The 17,709-nt window shown below is 35.7% G+C and overlaps 3 protein-coding genes across 4 annotated transcripts; 1 reads left to right on the top strand and 2 right to left on the bottom strand.

Annotated features, from left to right (window-relative positions):
* Positions 1 to 238: 238 nt before the first annotated feature.
* Positions 239 to 3,035, bottom strand: LOC123918013 (palmitoyl-acyl carrier protein thioesterase, chloroplastic-like). Its single transcript, XM_045969941.1, has 6 exons — positions 2,316 to 3,035; positions 2,071 to 2,204; positions 1,864 to 1,977; positions 1,588 to 1,765; positions 791 to 859; positions 239 to 672 (listed from the first exon to the last, which is right to left on the bottom strand). The coding sequence occupies exons 1-6, from the start codon at positions 2,694 to 2,696 to the stop codon at positions 421 to 423; spliced, it is 1,128 nt and encodes a 375-aa protein (XP_045825897.1). The 5' UTR covers positions 2,697 to 3,035; the 3' UTR covers positions 239 to 420.
* A 2,408-nt stretch (positions 3,036 to 5,443) lies between these two features.
* LOC123918012 (HVA22-like protein e) lies at positions 5,444 to 6,911 on the top strand. The gene is made up of 5 exons (XM_045969940.1): positions 5,444 to 5,702; positions 5,836 to 5,862; positions 5,965 to 6,087; positions 6,308 to 6,560; positions 6,682 to 6,911. Exons 1-5 carry the CDS (start codon positions 5,656 to 5,658, stop codon positions 6,700 to 6,702), a joined length of 471 nt encoding a protein of 156 aa, XP_045825896.1. The 5' UTR covers positions 5,444 to 5,655; the 3' UTR covers positions 6,703 to 6,911.
* Positions 6,912 to 7,317: 406 nt separating this feature from the next.
* Positions 7,318 to 17,384, bottom strand: LOC123918011 (SWI/SNF complex subunit SWI3A). 2 transcript variants are annotated; one of them, XM_045969938.1, is made up of 7 exons: positions 17,182 to 17,384; positions 16,560 to 17,098; positions 15,023 to 15,535; positions 14,521 to 14,681; positions 14,350 to 14,399; positions 7,810 to 7,970; positions 7,318 to 7,692 (listed from the first exon to the last, which is right to left on the bottom strand). In XM_045969938.1, exons 1-7 carry the CDS (start codon positions 17,264 to 17,266, stop codon positions 7,513 to 7,515), a joined length of 1,689 nt encoding a protein of 562 aa, XP_045825894.1. In that variant the 5' UTR covers positions 17,267 to 17,384; the 3' UTR covers positions 7,318 to 7,512. The 2 variants fall into 2 exon arrangements, with proteins under 2 accessions (XP_045825894.1, XP_045825895.1); XM_045969939.1 differs by having other exon boundaries at positions 15,023 to 15,532; positions 17,182 to 17,344.
* Between the last annotated feature and the right edge of the window lie 325 nt (positions 17,385 to 17,709).

Below are 17,709 nucleotides of genomic sequence, written 5' to 3'. Positions count from 1 at the left end.
TTCAACCAGTTACAGAGTTACTACATTTGTAAGGATTTTGTTTTTGAGTCTAGGTAATCATATTCAATCATAAAACATAAAAATTACGACACTTTCTGGTTTGCGATAAATTTCTCAATTACTAACAAACCATATTATTCCGTCAAAGAAAAAATTACAAGCAGAAAAAATTACAAAGGATCAATTAACTAACAAAATCAATAAGCGCGAAGATTGAAGAATCCTGGTAAGAAAAACATGAAACATAATAAGGTATATTGTATTTTTTTCTTGGTCTTAAGTTCACCAAAGAATGAGACTCTGATAACACCTGGAGTTCGGTCGAGATGTAAATAAAGTCTAATTAATGATAGATTTGGTCAAGATTAACTTAGATTCTTCAAAATAATTTGACCTTAACTGTAACTCAGAAGGTATTTATCATTGTTGACTTTGCTTTAACTTCCATTCAGATCTAGCTCGAACAACGTCTCTTTTATCGTCTTGTAGACGAAGAAGGTGTGTGTATTGAAGATCAGGTTTTCTATTGACTGAATTATTATCAGATTCACCTATCACTCTTTCTGTTGGACATGTCATGGATTCCAACATATTTGATTGTGTACATTCACGCCTAAACTCTAATGTCATGCTTGTCATGTTATAATCTTCTAGTACTTTTATTGGCACACTCTGCAACAAACAAATTAACATGCATAAATCAACATTAGTACTTTTTACTAGAAAAATTAATCATCACTAATAATTCTATGTTATATAGAGCATTGTTATGTCATCATTTGATACATACCTCTAAAATCCATCCAATGTATTTCACATTGTTCACATGCTGGTTAACATCCATGTCATTCCACCTTGGCTGTATTGCATACATAAAAAAAATATTTTCAGCACAATTATTTAAGGCAGTGTTTGGAATTACATGCAGAGAATAGAATAAAAGGACTAGTTTTATTTTTCCCTCGTTCGTTTTGTTTCGGACTCGGCTAGGTCAAATCCTTATAATGGACTCTTCTACTGAGGCGTGCGTTAGGAAACTGCACTGCCAGTACACCACAGCGGCACAGCGTAGCATGATACGCTGATACACGAACCACACCGAGAATCTATCAACGGCCTCAACAGGTTTTCACCCAATTCTCCTAAAACCCTACTTATAAAAGGACACATGTACCAAGAGAAATATATACATGATTACATTCAATTATGTTAAATCTCTCATCCACCTCACTCAAAAATTGAGTTGAACGTTAGAGTGTTTGCAGGTACAATACCATGTGTCAGGAGCTCAGCCACCATTCATAAACTCCGGCTGTCGATCTTGGTCCACCTCGGATCAGTTTTATTTTTCATGGAATTAAACTAAGTTACTTTTCTTATGTCTTGTTTTGTTCTTTTTTTTCTTTCCCCATAGGTTCCTTCCACTTCAAGTAATCATAATCAAGGTGTGTCGAACACTAAATACAGGCCCCTCTCCCAACCAGGATTCGAAGTCCGAACCTTAGTTCTCCATGTTCTAGGAATCTAGCCTCTTCCGATGTGGAATGAGTTAAAAAATGAACTGAAAACAAGTATCATAAAACTTACAGCCAAACCAGATTGTGTTGTCTCAGCAGTGTCATCAGTAAGTTTGTCAATCTTTTCGCAATCTCTTTCTTCGCTAGCTACAGCAATCCTATGAATGTAAAAAGGAGAAAGCTCTCTTCTAACTTCTTCAGGTATCTTTGATAATCTTCTGGTTTCTCTATTCATTATCACCCATGTGCTGCATCAATAGACAATGTTTTCTTTTAACATATTATTTCGAATTCTAAATCATAACATATTTTGTGTATGCATAAGAAAAATGAAATAGTATTTCACCTTGTTGCTTTAGTTATGATCTCTTTCGTACAACGATCTCTAATTATCCAATCTCTTCGCATTCCATTCTTCCCCGCTGCATCCACCCAAGTATCGATTTCAATTTCTTCTCCCCTGTCACATTTATGATTCTGTATTTCAACTCACAAGCATAGTGTGTATGATTATGCAAGGCAATGTATAGAAGCTTCTCATGCATGTATTTACCATTTGCTATATCTTTGCACTTGAACCTGAATACGAGTAACGACCCAAATGAGTTTCCTAAGGCTCATCTCGCGCGTAGCTCCAAATCCATCTCCTCCTATCCCAGAGCTGGTAACATGATTTAGAGCAGTTTCCTAAATAATAATGATTTTTCATCAAAAGTAACAAAATTGATTAGTTTTCTTAGTATATATACATGTGTGTAAATAACCTTAAAGCGGCGAAAAATTGTGAAGCTAACTAACCTGAAGAAAATTCATGAGTGTCTCCATGGTGGCAGTTCTATCTGGACCAATTTCATAGGACCTAATAACAAAAATCTGTCTAAAAACAAACCTTCCTTCAACAAATTTTCCATTTGTAACAAGAGCAACATCTGTTGACAATTTTTTTGGAGCTTCTACCACTTGTAAACCATTCACCTTTGTTCCATTAATTGTATCCACTTTCTTATAAGTACTACCATGATTACAACTTTTAATCACCAATGAAAATCTTCTTTTATTGTGATAATGAGAATAATTAAAATCCACCCCCAAAACCTTTCCATTGTTCATCACATTTTCCTTCTTTCCATTGCTCAGATTCCATTTCCCTTGTAAGCCAATTTTGTTGATTGTAGCCATTGAAATTAAGAAAAACTCAAATCACACAATGAAATTTTATAAGCCTATAGTACAATACAAAAAATATAAAAAGTGAAAAGTGAAAAAAAAAGTAATGTTACATATAAATCTATGTCATGTTGTTTTTTTTTCCTTTAATGAAGTGTGTGTATAATTTGTAGGTGTAACAACTATTGAATAATTATTTAGGTAAGAGTAGCTTAATTAAGATGGGAAAAAAAGAGGAGGAGATTTTGTGTTCATAATAATAAAAACATACATAGTAATGAGACATAGATCGTTAACTTGCACGTAAAAATAGAAAAATGTATGAGGTGTTTATTGTGTGTGATTCTAGACATATTTCTAGTTTAGAAATTTTGGCCATAAATAATGGTGTGTGCTGATATAATGTTAATTTCCTTTAGAATAGTGATAGTGGTTTGGAAATGGAGACAAAATCAAAGGTGTTTTTTACATTTTCTTCCACGTCAAGCTATATCATCGTGATTTGTGAGAGAAATAAATTAACTTAAATAATAATAAAAAAAATATATTTTTCACACAATAATAATTTCTAATCCCAAATAAATAAATAAATAAAAACTGTCAACCAATTAATATAGATCGTAAAGTAAAGAAATTGGTGTACTCCTACCTCATATGTCATATCATATATGGGTGAACTACCCCCCATATTGGGTTGACATATTTGGATATATAATTATATACTGTGTCAACATTTTTTATATTTTTTATTATTTTTCTGGATAGAAGAGAGGGGGAAGGACATAACAAAATAAATTATTATTTTAAATTTTAAATAAGTGCACCACCTTTTTCTTTCTTATGTTTAAAGATTTGTATAGAAACAGTGAAAATACTTTTTTTTTCTCTCTATTCACTATAATAATATTCAAATACAAAATATAAAGTAATAGTAACGTGAGAAATTTTTGAAGGAAAAAAGTAGAAAAACATAGTGATGAAGTTAGGCATAGTAAAAGTCCAGAGCTATACTTCTTAGCTACCAGTCAGGGGATACAATTCAAAGACAAAAATACAAAATACCAAAGAAAATTGTTCTTCTGGTCCCTGCATTGCTCCCAGGCCTTTAAATGTTTGAAATTATCCTTCAGTATTGTTTGAAAGTTACAATAAAAAACCAAAACAAAAATCCAAATTATAAGGGTTAAAATAGAAACATGTATAGAGTGAGTAGTTCAAATAATTTGAACTGAAAGGTTAAAAGAGTTAGAAGTCATGAGTTCAAGTTCGAAGTTAAAAATGATTTAACTTATTTATATCTGTATTTTTTATTAAAAAAAATTGTCTTGGATGAAGTGGCAACTTTAGATTAGTACACAGTCAGATAGTAAATACTGACCCAATTTGGATTTTTTGTCAAAAACTACCCCCAAAACAGCTTAAAATATGATGAGTAAGGTCATGGATTTTGCCATAACCACTTTCATATTTTCAGTCGCAGCATGATTTTTCAACTTACATAAATTGGTCTTTAAATGAATCTCTAAGTTATTTAGTCACCAAATTTATCAACATAGTGATGGAAATTTGTGTCTTAAAGTGTACATTAATCAATTGTAAGAAGTGTTTAAATAGTTGTTTGTTCGTGAACCATATATAACTAGCTATGACGGTTATGTTGTATATGATTGATCCTCAAATGTTAGAACTTAGAATTGATACTAAATTTTAATTTTAATTTTTTTACAGAACTAAATTGTATTATTGACGCTATCATATCACCTAGGGAAGACAATTTGACTCATACCCAGCGAGTACGTACCCGCAAAAATTATTCATAACGGGTAGGATAAAAACCCGCATTTTGAGTACGGGCATGGGTATGGGTAATTACCCGCAAAAATTAATTATATTAAATTGATATGATATTTCATAATTGATCGATTTATTTTTAGCAAAAATGCGGGTAACGGGTACGGGTATCGATACTTAAGTACTCATAACATATGGAAAGGGGTATAAAGGTTATTATTCACGCGAGTATGGGAATGAGTACGAGTATTTTTTTTAGGAAAATGCTAAACAGTGCCCCGGGGCACTGGTGGGCACTGGTTAAGCATGTTAAAATAGAAATTCTGCCTCGAAATGCGTGCATTCAATGCTTCAAAAGTACAAAAAGTTGTTTTTTCAATATAAATTTTATTTTTTATTTCTTTTTTAGGTATACTTAACAAGTGCCCCGGGAGCACTGTTTAGCATGACCTTTTTTTTTTAAAGTGCGAGTATGGGAATGGGTACTATAATACCCTACCCATACCCTACCTATTGTGATCCCTAATATCAACCGATGATATGAAATAAGTTTACTCCCAAAAACCAAACTTAAAATATGGAGTATGTATGGACCATTCAATACAATTTACTCCAACCGCCACCAATTATGGTATGCAATGCAACCCAAACAAATCCCATTTTTAACTCCAATAAAGGGGCTACTAATTTCCAAGTTGATGTAGTATGTACCTATGTACTACTACTATCAATCATCATCATCATCATCATCATCATCATCATCATCAGTAGTTTGGGATTGAGAAAACACAAATCACCACGTGTCAACAACATACTTGTGTATTGTTAAACAGTGTTCATACGTGGCTTGTGCTTTAAGGAGGGAAGCAAAGAACCAACCTATCTATGATAAAAATTGACCTTAATCATTAAACAAACTAAGATAAGATGACTTAAAATTATCAACTTGGACGGTGCTAAAATAAACATTACACGTCCAAGGCAGAATCCGATACCAACTCCTCTCTTCCCACGTGTCCCTCAAATTAACAAACATTATTATTATATTACAAAATTAACAAGGTACCGTCCTATCCTATGTTGTATAATCTCAACCTAACCGTTTTCTTTGTTTTCTTCTTCATCTTCAATTAAATCTTCTTGCTATAATCAAATCAAATACTAATTGAGACACACACAAATGACTAAGTTGTGGACTTTGATCACCCAGCTTCATTCTCTTGCTGGGTATGTATGCACTTTACAACCATGCAACCTTTTCTATCTTCAAAATTTACGTTACTATATATACTATACTATATATTAATTCAATTTTGTCTATATTATATTGATTGTTTTTCTATGTGTAATTTATTTGCAGGCCGGTTTTGACGTTATTGTACCCTTTGTAAGTTTCAACACTGCTACCTTACATCTCCAAGATACATATATATGAAACAGAAGTAATTAATTAATTTATGTTGTTTTATTATTATGATTAAAATTATAGGTATGCATCGGTGGTAGCTATAGAAAGTCCATCCAAGCTGGATGATGAACAGTGGCTAGCTTATTGGATAATCTATTCCTTTCTCACCCTTGGGGAAATGCTTGCTCAACCTGCTTTAGAGTGGTTAGAATTTTAACTCTATTTTTAATTTTCTTTGGAATGAATGAAGACCCTAATTTTGTATCGTTGTCTGGACCGGTGTCAGGTCTGGTTCCTAATCTGACTGGTTGAACTGGACAATCTGATCCGATTTTTAAAACATTGTTTTATACAATTATTGTTACCTAGTAATAGTATATAGTAGGAATAATATGTAATTGAAATATGAATTGGAAATTTGTAGGATACCAATTTGGTATGATGTGAAGCTATTGGTAGCAGCATGGTTGGTGTTGCCACAGTTTAAAGGAGCTGCTTACTTGTATGAGAGGTTTGTGAGAGATCATATAAGGAAATATGTGACGGAGAAGGAGCACCACCGGGTCCCCCACCGTCCTCCTCCTCCTGAGAAACAGCAACAGCAACAGAACAAAAAATTATCACCCAGTGGAAGCAAGAGCAAGAAAAAGTTCGTTGATTTTATCCTTCCTAAGAAAGTGAGTTCATTAATTATATTCAACTAAGATTTTCATTTTATCAAGTTGAGATTAATTAGAACATGTTTATTATATTTCTAATGCAAATTGATGTGATTAAAAATTATTGTGTGGGTAACAGGGGGATCAGGAGGCTTATTGAATTGAGAAGGACGGTGCTGAGTAGTGAATTTGGGTTTTCACCAGCTTCACTTTTTTAATTTGGAACAATGGTTTTACATAGTATTTTACTATATATGTATGTGACTTTTGAAGCTTGGAGTAATGCTATTTCCCGATCAAAAGCAACACTATATTTCGACCATGTATAAATATACATACCACTTATCAATATACATAGTATTTATACAATATTGTTGTTTAAGTAAAATTTGTCTATCTAGTATCACCTCCTCTCATTGTATTATTACGTATGTGTTGTGATTTCATTCTCGAAAGTGCACCACTATTTTCAATCTCTCTTATATTTTGTCGTTTTATGAATGAGCTTATTACAAATAAGATAGTTTATCGATGAATAAATTGGTTGATTGAATTTATATTGTATTTTTTTATGTAAGATGACGGGCAAAATTGAGAGAAAAGTTATAAGCTAATTGAAATTAGCTTATTAAAATAAATTACAAGTTAATAAAAATAAACTATAAGCTCGAGACAGGACAAAGGTTACCGGCCAAGTTTTTTTGTCATACAAACTTAATAGGTTATAAGTTCTAAATTTAGGACACTCTATATTTTAGAAAATAGGGGATTTATATAATAAAAAATAATCCAATTTGTCCAAATAAAAACTTAAAAGTAGTTTGCTCTTGGCTGTTGAACATTTAACAGTGTTCAATGATAGTGCAAATTTTACAGTACTTATCTGTGCTCTGGTGTAAAACGATAGTACAATCATAGGCAACGGCACCAAAACTATACAACAGATGCTGAGATACATACAAAATTGGCTCTAAGATTTAACGCAAGGATAATCCTTCCATTTAGCGATACCAGACTTAAATGTCCTCCGCAACACATCAATCCGTTCAGTCAAGATCGAATCTTTAAGGTCTTCCAATTCAGCATGTTCCTTTTTCATCAAAAGCTCAAGTTCATCAAAATGTTTAACCTTTTGTTGCAACTTCTCCATCTAATTAACAAATCAGCAAAGAAAAATTGATTAATCCCTGAGTGCTAAGATGAATATCTGAATCAGAAAAATTCTAATAGACAGAAATTGCGGATAAAAAATTAATGAGCTAGCTACCTGAGCTTCAATTATAGTTGCTACTAAATGTTCAATCTCTCTGTCTTCTTGGTCCGCCAACAACTTTGCTCGAGCAGCAGTAGCTCCAAGAGCGGTTCCAATGGCAGCTCTTACACGCAGTGTCAATGGTATGTCGTCTTTTGGGGATCCCGCGTCTACTTCTGCAGAGTAAGATAAGATTAGAGGTCGCAAGCAACAACATAGTTCATAAAAATCATAGCCAATGTTTCTGAACAAATATATATATATAAACATGTGATGCACAAGTATAGTTATTACAAATCATTATCACATTTAGCCTTTGAATTCTTTGTGTGTTCATTCTCTACCCTTTTCATGTCTTCAGGGTTTTATTATTTTAACTTGGTCCCTTCTCTATCTCCCCTTCCCAATAGTTTTCCACTTCATCCTTAAGGTTTCTAGTTTATTTAAAGGAACCCTTGCCTCAAAATCCCATACACATACAACAGTTTCTTTGGTTGCATTTGAATAGCATCATTATAAGGTACAAACCCAAACTTTCTAGTTTCTACTAACAAGGAAAATGAAATCCTCATTGGGTAACGTTTGATCTCCATAAGATTGTTTCCTATATATAATGTCAACTTACTTAAACCTCATTTTAGTTAGTAGTGATGATAAATCTTCTATTATAGTATTGAGAAGAGTAATATGAAAATGTTATGAAAAAAATCATCGGCAAGCATATAATGACTAAAACCTTTTTCCCACAAGGTGAGGCAGGGGACATGATGCAAACAATGCCATAATGTCCTATCATAAATCATGCTATGTTATCAATCTCGGAAAGCGGTGCGGCGTGCCCAAAAAATGGAGCGGGCAGCGGAGTGAGTCAGTGAGCGCTATTTTAACGACGCAGACAAAAATACTAAAAAATATATTATTAATTAAGGACCAAAAAAGTATGAAAAAATATCTTTTGTATAAATAGAAATGAAAAATTAAAGATAAATTTTTATTTTTGGTGTTTGAAATTGATAGGCCCCAGCTTACTGAAGAATTGCCACAACAGCAGCTGATTCACAATGTAACCAGTGGACCCAAGCCTTAGATAGTGTATTCTAGAAAAAAGGGTAAAATGGGTAATAGTGGCTAGTTAGTTACATTGAGGTGACGTGCCTAAGAGTGAGGAGAGCACTCTGTTATTCCTTTCCATGATATAAGGAGCAGGTGGGGAAATTGTAAGGGATATCTTGGATTATTGTATTATTCTAGAATGGGTAGGAGGTATTAACTTCCTATTAGGAGCTCAACTCTTGTCAGGACTAGGTATTGAGAATACCCTTTTTCTGTACTTGTTCCATCGTTTTCAGTATTAATAAAACTCTATTTACTTTCTTTGTTCTGTTTTTACTGTTATATTGCTGAATATCATATAGGTACTTATCAATTTGGTCCGACCTGACGGACGTTCAGAATACGGTGAAGGAGAATCACACGAGTCTCGTCACGATGTTGGAAAAGTGTATGGGTAAATCGGTGGTGATGGATGAAGGTAGCGCTAGCGTTGTTGTGAGAACAACACCACCAGCTGCATTGGAGAAGAAGATCGGAGCGAGTTCCGATGGTTCGCAAGTGGATGCAATGACGGAATTCCGTCAATCTGTCAAGAAGGTGGAGCTCCCTTCGTTTGACGGAGAAGACCCAGCTGGGTTGGATATCGCGAGCTGAAATGTATTTTCGCATCCAAGGAATGTCACTGGAAGTGAAGGTGAGTTTGGCCCAGATATGTATGGAAGGTTCAACAATTCATTTCTTCAATTCGTTAATTGAGGATGATGAAACATTGACTTGGGAAGCATTGATGGAGAGATACGGCGGGCACGGTGAAGGGGATGTATACGAACAGTTAACGGAGTTGAAGCAAGAAGGTACTGCTGAAGAGTACATCACTGAGTTCGAATATTTGATAGCCCAGATCCCAAAACTCCCAGAAAAGCAATTTTGTGGGTATTTTCTTGATGGGTTAAAAACTGAGATTAGAGGGAAGGTGAGGAGTTTGGCAGCCATGGGAGAAATGAGTAGAACAAAGCTTCTGCAAGTTACTCGAGCTGTGGAGAGAGAAGTGAAAGGAAGTAATGGGTCAAACTTGAACGGTGGGCCTAGATCTGGATATGGGCCAGTTCGGAATAGACATCAGGGAGGAGGTAAGGGAGGATCTGATTGGGTATTAGTTAAGGGCAGAGATAATGGGCTGAATGGAGGTCAAAGAGTGGAATTAGTGGGTCAAAGACTGAAAATCAGGCCCAAGGAGATAGGAAAAGAAGTGGGCCACGTGATAGGGGGTTCACACACTTATCTTACAATGAATTGATGGAGAGGAAACAAGATGTCCTGATAGACAACTGTCCACCCAATGCACAAATGTCCTGATAGACAACTTAGAATTTTGGTAGTAGATGATGAAGGAGAAGAGGAAGACGAGGCAAATTTGTTGGCTGTGGAGGTAGAGGAGAGTGATGAAGAAGAAAAGGGAGAGATGAGTGTGCTCAATTTGCATAACATTGAGTATGAGACTCCCCAAACTGTGAAATTCCAAGGAACCATACAAGGTATACAAGGGGTAGAGGTGTTGATATTGGTGGATAGTGGTGCAACATATAACTTTATTGCTCAAAAATTGGTACACCAAATGGACTGGCCCATTGAGCCCACATCCCAAATGAAAGTCAAATTAGGGGATGGGTGTCAAGTCCTAACACAGGGGGTATGTAAAGAAATGGAAGTGTGCATTGAAGATTATAAGTAGATTATAAGTTAAGGCCAGATATGTATGATGTATCTATTTGAGTTAGGAGGTATTGATGTGGTTTTAGGAATGGAGTGGCTTAAAACCTTGGGGGATACCATTACTAATTGGAAGCAACAAACTATTAGTTTCTGGATGAATAAAAAATGGGTGACTCTTAGAGGAGAAGGGGGGTGCAGGAAGTCAGGAGTTGCTTTACAAAGCATTTTGAGTAAGCCCAAGCCCACTATACAGAATGTGCTATGGGGGCTGGAGAAAACAGGGCCCAATAGTGTTAATAATGTTGAATTGTCTGGAGAACAACAAAAAGAGTTGGAACACCTATTATTGAGCAGGAGAGAGGATTCTCTCCATTAACATGAGTGTAAATTTTATTTTCAACCCTTGATTTGAAAAGAGAGAGAAAGAAGAAAAGGAAAAAAGGTGAATTCAAAGGTGATGATTGGCAAACTTGAGGAACATGAGGAAAAACAAATTGAGAGAATCCACTCTCTATTGAGCAGATACGAACAAGTATTCCAATCACCTTCAGGGTTACCTCCAAAACGTAACAAAGAACATGTGATTAATCTCGTTGAAGGGCAAGGAGCAATTAACGTGAGGCCTTATCGTTACCCTCACCACCACAAGGACGAAATTGAGAAGCAGATCAAAGAAATGCTTTCCACAGGAGTGATACGCCACAGCATGAGCTCTTTCTCTAGTCCGGTGATTCTAGTCAAGAAGAAGGACAATACGTGGCGGATGTGTATTGATTACACAGCCCTTAATAAGGTAACCATCCCTGATAAATTCTCTATCCCTGTTATTGAGGAATTATTGGATGAATTACATGGAGCCCTTTTTTTTCAAAATTAGATTTGAAATCCGGTTACCACCAAGTTAGGGTGAGAGATTCTGACATTCATAAGACTGCATTTAGGACACACGAGGGACACTATGAGTTCTTAGTGATGCCTTTCGGATTCACGAATGCCCCCTCTACAATCCAAAGTCTAATGAATGATATTTTTCGTCCCTTGTTAAGAAAACATGTGTTGGTTTTTTTTTTTATGATATACTCATTTATAGTAGAGATTGGGAAACTCATTTGATGCATTTGAAGGAGGTTTTGAACTTGTTGTCTGCTCACAGTTTAGTAGCTAATAGAAAAAAATTGCTATTTTGCTCAAAAAACTGTTAATGGTAATGGAGTAGCTGTAGATCCTGTGAAGGTTGTTAGTGTGACACAGTGACCACAACCTAAAAATGTGAAAGGTGTGAGGGGTTTTTTAGGATTAACAGGTTATTACAGGAAGTTTATAAAAGATTATGGGAAAATTGCTAGAACTCTAACTGAGCTTACCAAGAAAGATAATTTTAAATGGGGAATGGAAGCTCAACATTCTTTTGATGAGTTGAAGAAGAAGCTTACAACAGCTCCTGTTTTGGCTCTGCCTGATTTTTCTAAGAGTTTTATGATTGAATGTGACGCTTCAGGAGGTGGTATAGGGGCCATATTGATGCAAGACAAGAGGCCCATAGCTTATTTTAGTAAGGCTCTTGGTGTTAGGAATTTGACTAAGTCTGCCTATGAGAAAGAGTTAATGGCAGTGGTCTTAGCAATTCAGCACTGGAGATGATAGGGCTCAGATCACAAAAGTAGAGAAAATGGATATGAAAAGGGAAATAGCAATTGTATTAATGAAACAAGGAAACAATTACAATGTGTAGCAATGGTGAAATAAGAAAATAAAAAGGTAACAAACTGATAGTAGTAGCTATCAGTCCCAAAAGCTAAAAAGCTTCCCAAATCACCAAGATGGTGATCCCATAATTCTAACCGAAAAACTAGGCTAACTTATTCTTTTCTCTTGCTACTCTTTATATAGTTACTATTACTTGCCACCTCATCATTCTTTCCTTTCTCACGCTTACGTTGGGCTTAGGATCATAATCAAGGCCCACTACACAATTCAAGTCTCTATCAGCTTAAAAGTCAATTGTTGAGAGCTCAAGACAAAATGAGGGTTCAGACTAACAAGAAAAGAACTGATAGGAGTTTTGTATGTGGAGAATGGGTATTTGTCAAGCTTCGAGCCCATAGACAGCAGTCTGTGGTAACAAGAATTAATGCAAAACTGGCAGCCAGGTATTATGGACCCTATCCCATTATAGAAAAGATTGGAGCAGTGGCTTACAAGTTGAAATTACCTGAAGGATCTAGAGTTCATCCAGTATTCCACGTTTCATTGTTAAAAAAGGCAGTAGGCAATTACCACGAAGAGGAGTTACCAGATTTACTAGAGGAGTCAGTGGAGATGTATGAACCTGTGACAGTGTTGGCAACTAGAAATGTGAAGCAACAGGATGAAGAAGTCAAACAGGTCTTGACTCATTGGAAAGGAAAATCTGCAGAAGAGGCTACTTGGGAAGATGAAATTATGATCAGGAGCCAATTCCCGAAATTTGACCTTGAGGACCGACAAGGTCAATATAGAAGGAGGTATTGATAGGCCCCAGCTTACTGAAGAATTGCCACAACAGCAGCTGATTCACAATGTAACCAGTGGACCCAAGCCTTGGATAGTGTATTCTAGAAGAAAGGGTAAAATGGGTAATAGTGGCTAGTTAGTTACATTGAGGTGACGTGCCTAAGAGTGAGGAGAGCACTCTGTTATTCCTTTCCATGATATAAGGAGCAGGTGGGGAAATTGTAAGGGCTATCTTGGATTATTGTATTATTCTAGAATGGATAGGAGGTATTAACTTCCTATTAGGAGCTCAGCTCTTGTCAGGACTAGGGATTGAGAATACCCTTTTTCTGTACTTGTTCCATCGTTTTCAGTATTAATAAAACTCTCTATTTACTTTCTTTGTTCTGTTTTCACTGTTATATTGCTGAATATCATATTGGTACGTATCAGAAATTAGTTCATGCCATTATTTACTTAAATTAATATGGGCCTAGCCCAATCGTCTAATACCCTAGTTAGGTCACTAGACCCGTTCCTATTATGAAACATCCTTTATCTACCAAGAGAAATTCATTGTACCCTAGTTTCTCCTCTCTCTCAGTAGCCACCGCCACCTTCGCTGTGCAATGCATCTTCATCCTTCTTCTTCATCTTCACTATGCTTCTTTAATTTCTTCTCCGACGACTACACGGAGAGATGGGAGAGGCAGAGAAAATTGCGAGAAAGAGAAAATGGCCAGAGAAAACCGCTGTTTCCCTAAATCCATACGATGTGCAACTCCAGATCCGACCCGATCCGTTATATCGCCCGTGAAACAGGCTGCGTCACCTGCTTCCTCCATTCGCGACGCTTAATCTCGTCTGGGAGTAGCCGCTCCGGCCGCTTTTGATAACAGAGAAATCATGTCTTGATAGATCATTTAATTCAAATCTCACTTGAAAGTTTGGCCATAATTTTCTTTGATCTGCCTTTACCGCTAATTAATAAATATTGAACTGTCCTCACATAGTCTACCATTTACTTACTACTGGTACCTCTACAAAGCTTCTCCACCTATACTCAAACCACATGAGGTGGGACTCTACTATGTTTTTCACAATGAGAATCGCCCTTATGTTCGTTCTCTTCAAAGATTTGATTCATGCAACACAGTTTTTAATTTTTTTATGGAATGCACCATTATTTTGTTTTTCAGTAACTTGTATACGAGGGAGTCGGGCATTTTTGTTTCATGAATCTATAAAAAGAATTGTTAAGTTTTGAGGGACTTAACTATCAGAATATCATCTTCATGCACATAAAAATAAAAATACCTGATTGAGTGGACCTCTCCGCCGTCTCTAAATCTTCACCATTGAGGGCTCTGACACAGATAATAACAAGGATTTTATAAAAGGAAGACCAAATTTGAGAGTAACATACCATCTAGCAAAATTTGAAAGATAAACAAAGTAAACAACTGATAGATTTAAGATATAGATCACCTCGCTGAACAACTGGTAAGCGAGCTTGCACTAGAAGCATTATCCTCTTCAACATCAAATATATCCCTTGGGAACAAATTCTCGTCACAAAGTGCTGTTATAGCAGCATCAGCAGCAGCAGCTGTGATATGAGGGTCAACCACTGTAGAGAGCAGTCCCACCTGATTCAAAACGCCATTAACTCATGATCATACGTAGCAAGGTGAACATAAAATAACTGTTCTCGCATGCACACCCCCTATATTCCCAAAGATTAGAAAAGTGAAAAAGGAATGCAATCAACCCAATGCAGATATTAATCAATGCACGAGGTTAGAATGATATCAATATTCACATGTTCCTTTCCCAGGCCAACATATACCAAAGCTGCGGTAAACAAACAAAGCCAACACATAGGTACATGTACAAGTCTTGCACAAATTCTATGTATGACACACTATAGATAAAATCCACAGAAACAAGGAAAATGCAACCAGATATGAAATTCAATATTATCTCTTACCTGCTTCATTAGTGAACTGCTGGAATCTGAAAGTGGAGCAACGCGCTGCCTTTTTGAAGGACTTTCATCCACAGCATCTCCATTCTTCTCATTTTCATTTTTAGGGTCTGAAGATTGATCCTGTATCGTTGAAGTTTCCTGTGTTGTTGGAGTTTCTTGGTGATCGGATGAAGACAACTGAACTTCTTTTCCGTTGTTCATGATTCCAGTAACACTATAACTGTTACCATTTCTGCGAGCAGAACCTAACATGAGCTCCCCAAATGGCAGCTCAATAAGTTTTGAGATACATTCAAGCTTAGTCTTGGTTTGAACACTTTGAACAACAAGTTCCCAGTCATCCCCATGCTTCAAAACAGATTCTAATAGAAGAAGAGTTTCTCCCTCGGTCCAGATAGCACTGTGGTTGGCACTAATTTCACTTGACTCATTTAATATGAAATCCTCCATGGACCTTTTCTCCCCATAATTCCCGTTTTTGAAACATTTCGTGCAAATAATGAAATTACCCTGCTGTGTTTTGAAAAGAATAGAATAAATAACAACACTGTTAATTTCAGAAAGGTATCCAAAATTGCAAATAGAATCAGATAAACTAATGACGTGGAAAAAGAAACTGAAAAGCAGAAAGAAAAGAAAAAACACTAGTTGGACAGCTGAACCTATCAATGGCATTTTACTATTTGCAAACAAAATGAGGAGGGGGTGAAAATGGTTTTCAAATTGACAGCCCAAAGAAAAAACAACTTAACATTGTACTTTTTATTTCTTGTTTGGTTCGAAAGAGGAGAAGATTTAATTGCGGGGAACTTGGGAAGGACTAATCTACTTTGTTACACTCTTATAACCTTTCATGTTACATTTTATGTAAGGATATCTAAATAAATATATTTAAAATATATTAAATCCATCTTCTATCCCCTAAAAGTCATCCTATTAATTGGAAAGGAGTTAAACATTGATATCCTTCATTCCGCTCCCCTTCCCTCCAAATTATTTAACCAAACAAGAAAGATTCAAATAATCCCCTCTCCCTTCCATTTTTCCCAACCAAACAACATGTTAAGTTCACATGATTTAAAAGGTTTCGTTTACAACCATTACCACAACTTAAACCCAGAACCTCTTTTCTTTACCAAAACCCATACCGAACCTAAATCGCTATAGCCAAAGTCCAAGTGACCAATTACCACCTCAGATTCTCTACTCCCTTCGGTCCCTATTATAAGATAAAAAATTACATTTTAGGTTAATAACTGATGTATCTGGTCTATATTATAGACCAGAGTTATTCAACTATAATCGGGACCATAGGTTGTAATTGATATCCTAATCCATTGATTCATAACATTGTGACGACATTCGGTCTAATATAAGCCCTCCTAGTAATAAAAACACTTTGGTTGTTGTTTAAAACATTGATTGAAAACTTCAACTGACAACCAAATCCTTCTATTAAACACTAATCGTGAACAATAAAACTAAAAGAGAAATACCACAATACATAAAAACATATAAAATCAAAGAAAAATTCAACCTTGGTACTTCTGTAGTGTCCAGAACCACATTTATCACCACAATTCCCGCAACTAAACTCCTTCCGTGGAATCAAATCACCGTAAACATCCGAATACGACGCCAGTGGCGGCATTTTGATACCAATCCCACTAACATTACTACCACCATCAGTACCAGTCTTAGGCAACGAAATAGGTTTCAAAGAATTAGGCGTAGCAACAACACGAATCCCATTAGGAGCACCTTCCTCTATCTTCACCTTGCAAATTTCCTCCTCGTGTTCCTTCTCCGCTTCCCCACCAGAACGCGCACCGTAGTTAATCAAACCCCAATGCTCCAAAAAAAGGAAAACCTTATACAAAAACGAGACGTCACCAACTAGTGATTTTCGTACCTCGGTGAACGTGAGTCTTCTAGAAGGTTCTTCACGATACTTGTTGATGATGAAGTCTCTGTATTCTTTGTATATCTTTGGAGTTCTCGAAATTGAAGTTCCATCGAAGTATTCTTTGAATGATGTTTTCTCTGTTTCGTGGATTTCGTCCCATGCGAACCATTCTGTCAAAACGACGCCGGTTAGAGTGAAATTTCAACAGTTAGGGTTTTAGAGAGAGAGAGAGAGAGAGAGAGAGAGTGCTTACTGGAAGAGCTTGGAATGGTGTAGAGTTCGAGTTCTGAATCGTCGATCCGACCCGGGTTTGAATTGGGTTCTTTTGAAACTTCCATACTAAAATGCGTCGGAGTCGGAGGAAAATTATGTTGATCTATTTCCGGTGGGTATCGCCAGATCGGCGCTGTTATAAAACTAACGACTTGCCAACAAAAATATTTAGATATATTAAAAAAAAAATTAATTCATATGCACCGACGATGGTGTAAAATAATTTTACATTGTCAAGCAATATCAATCATGTTTTTCGTCACATCATCCCACTTCACCTCATTTTCTTGATATGACATGACAAAATAATGGTTGTTTATCGGATGATTGTGTAAAATTATTTTACACCGTCGGTGCATATCAATTAAACTCTTAAAATAAATAAACAAAAAAAAATTAATACTCCAAATTTCCGGAAAAAAAAATTAATATTAAGAAAAAAATCTTGGAAATTAATATTAAAATATTTTTAGTGTTAAAAATATTTTTTTATAGAAAGAAATAAAAA

This window comes from Trifolium pratense, linkage group LG3, assembly GCF_020283565.1.
Source record: "Trifolium pratense cultivar HEN17-A07 linkage group LG3, ARS_RC_1.1, whole genome shotgun sequence".
NCBI classification, from domain to species: Eukaryota; Viridiplantae; Streptophyta; class Magnoliopsida; order Fabales; family Fabaceae; genus Trifolium; species Trifolium pratense.
The sequence above is the reverse complement of the archived record's forward strand: the minus strand, read 5'-3'. Positions and strand labels throughout refer to the sequence as shown.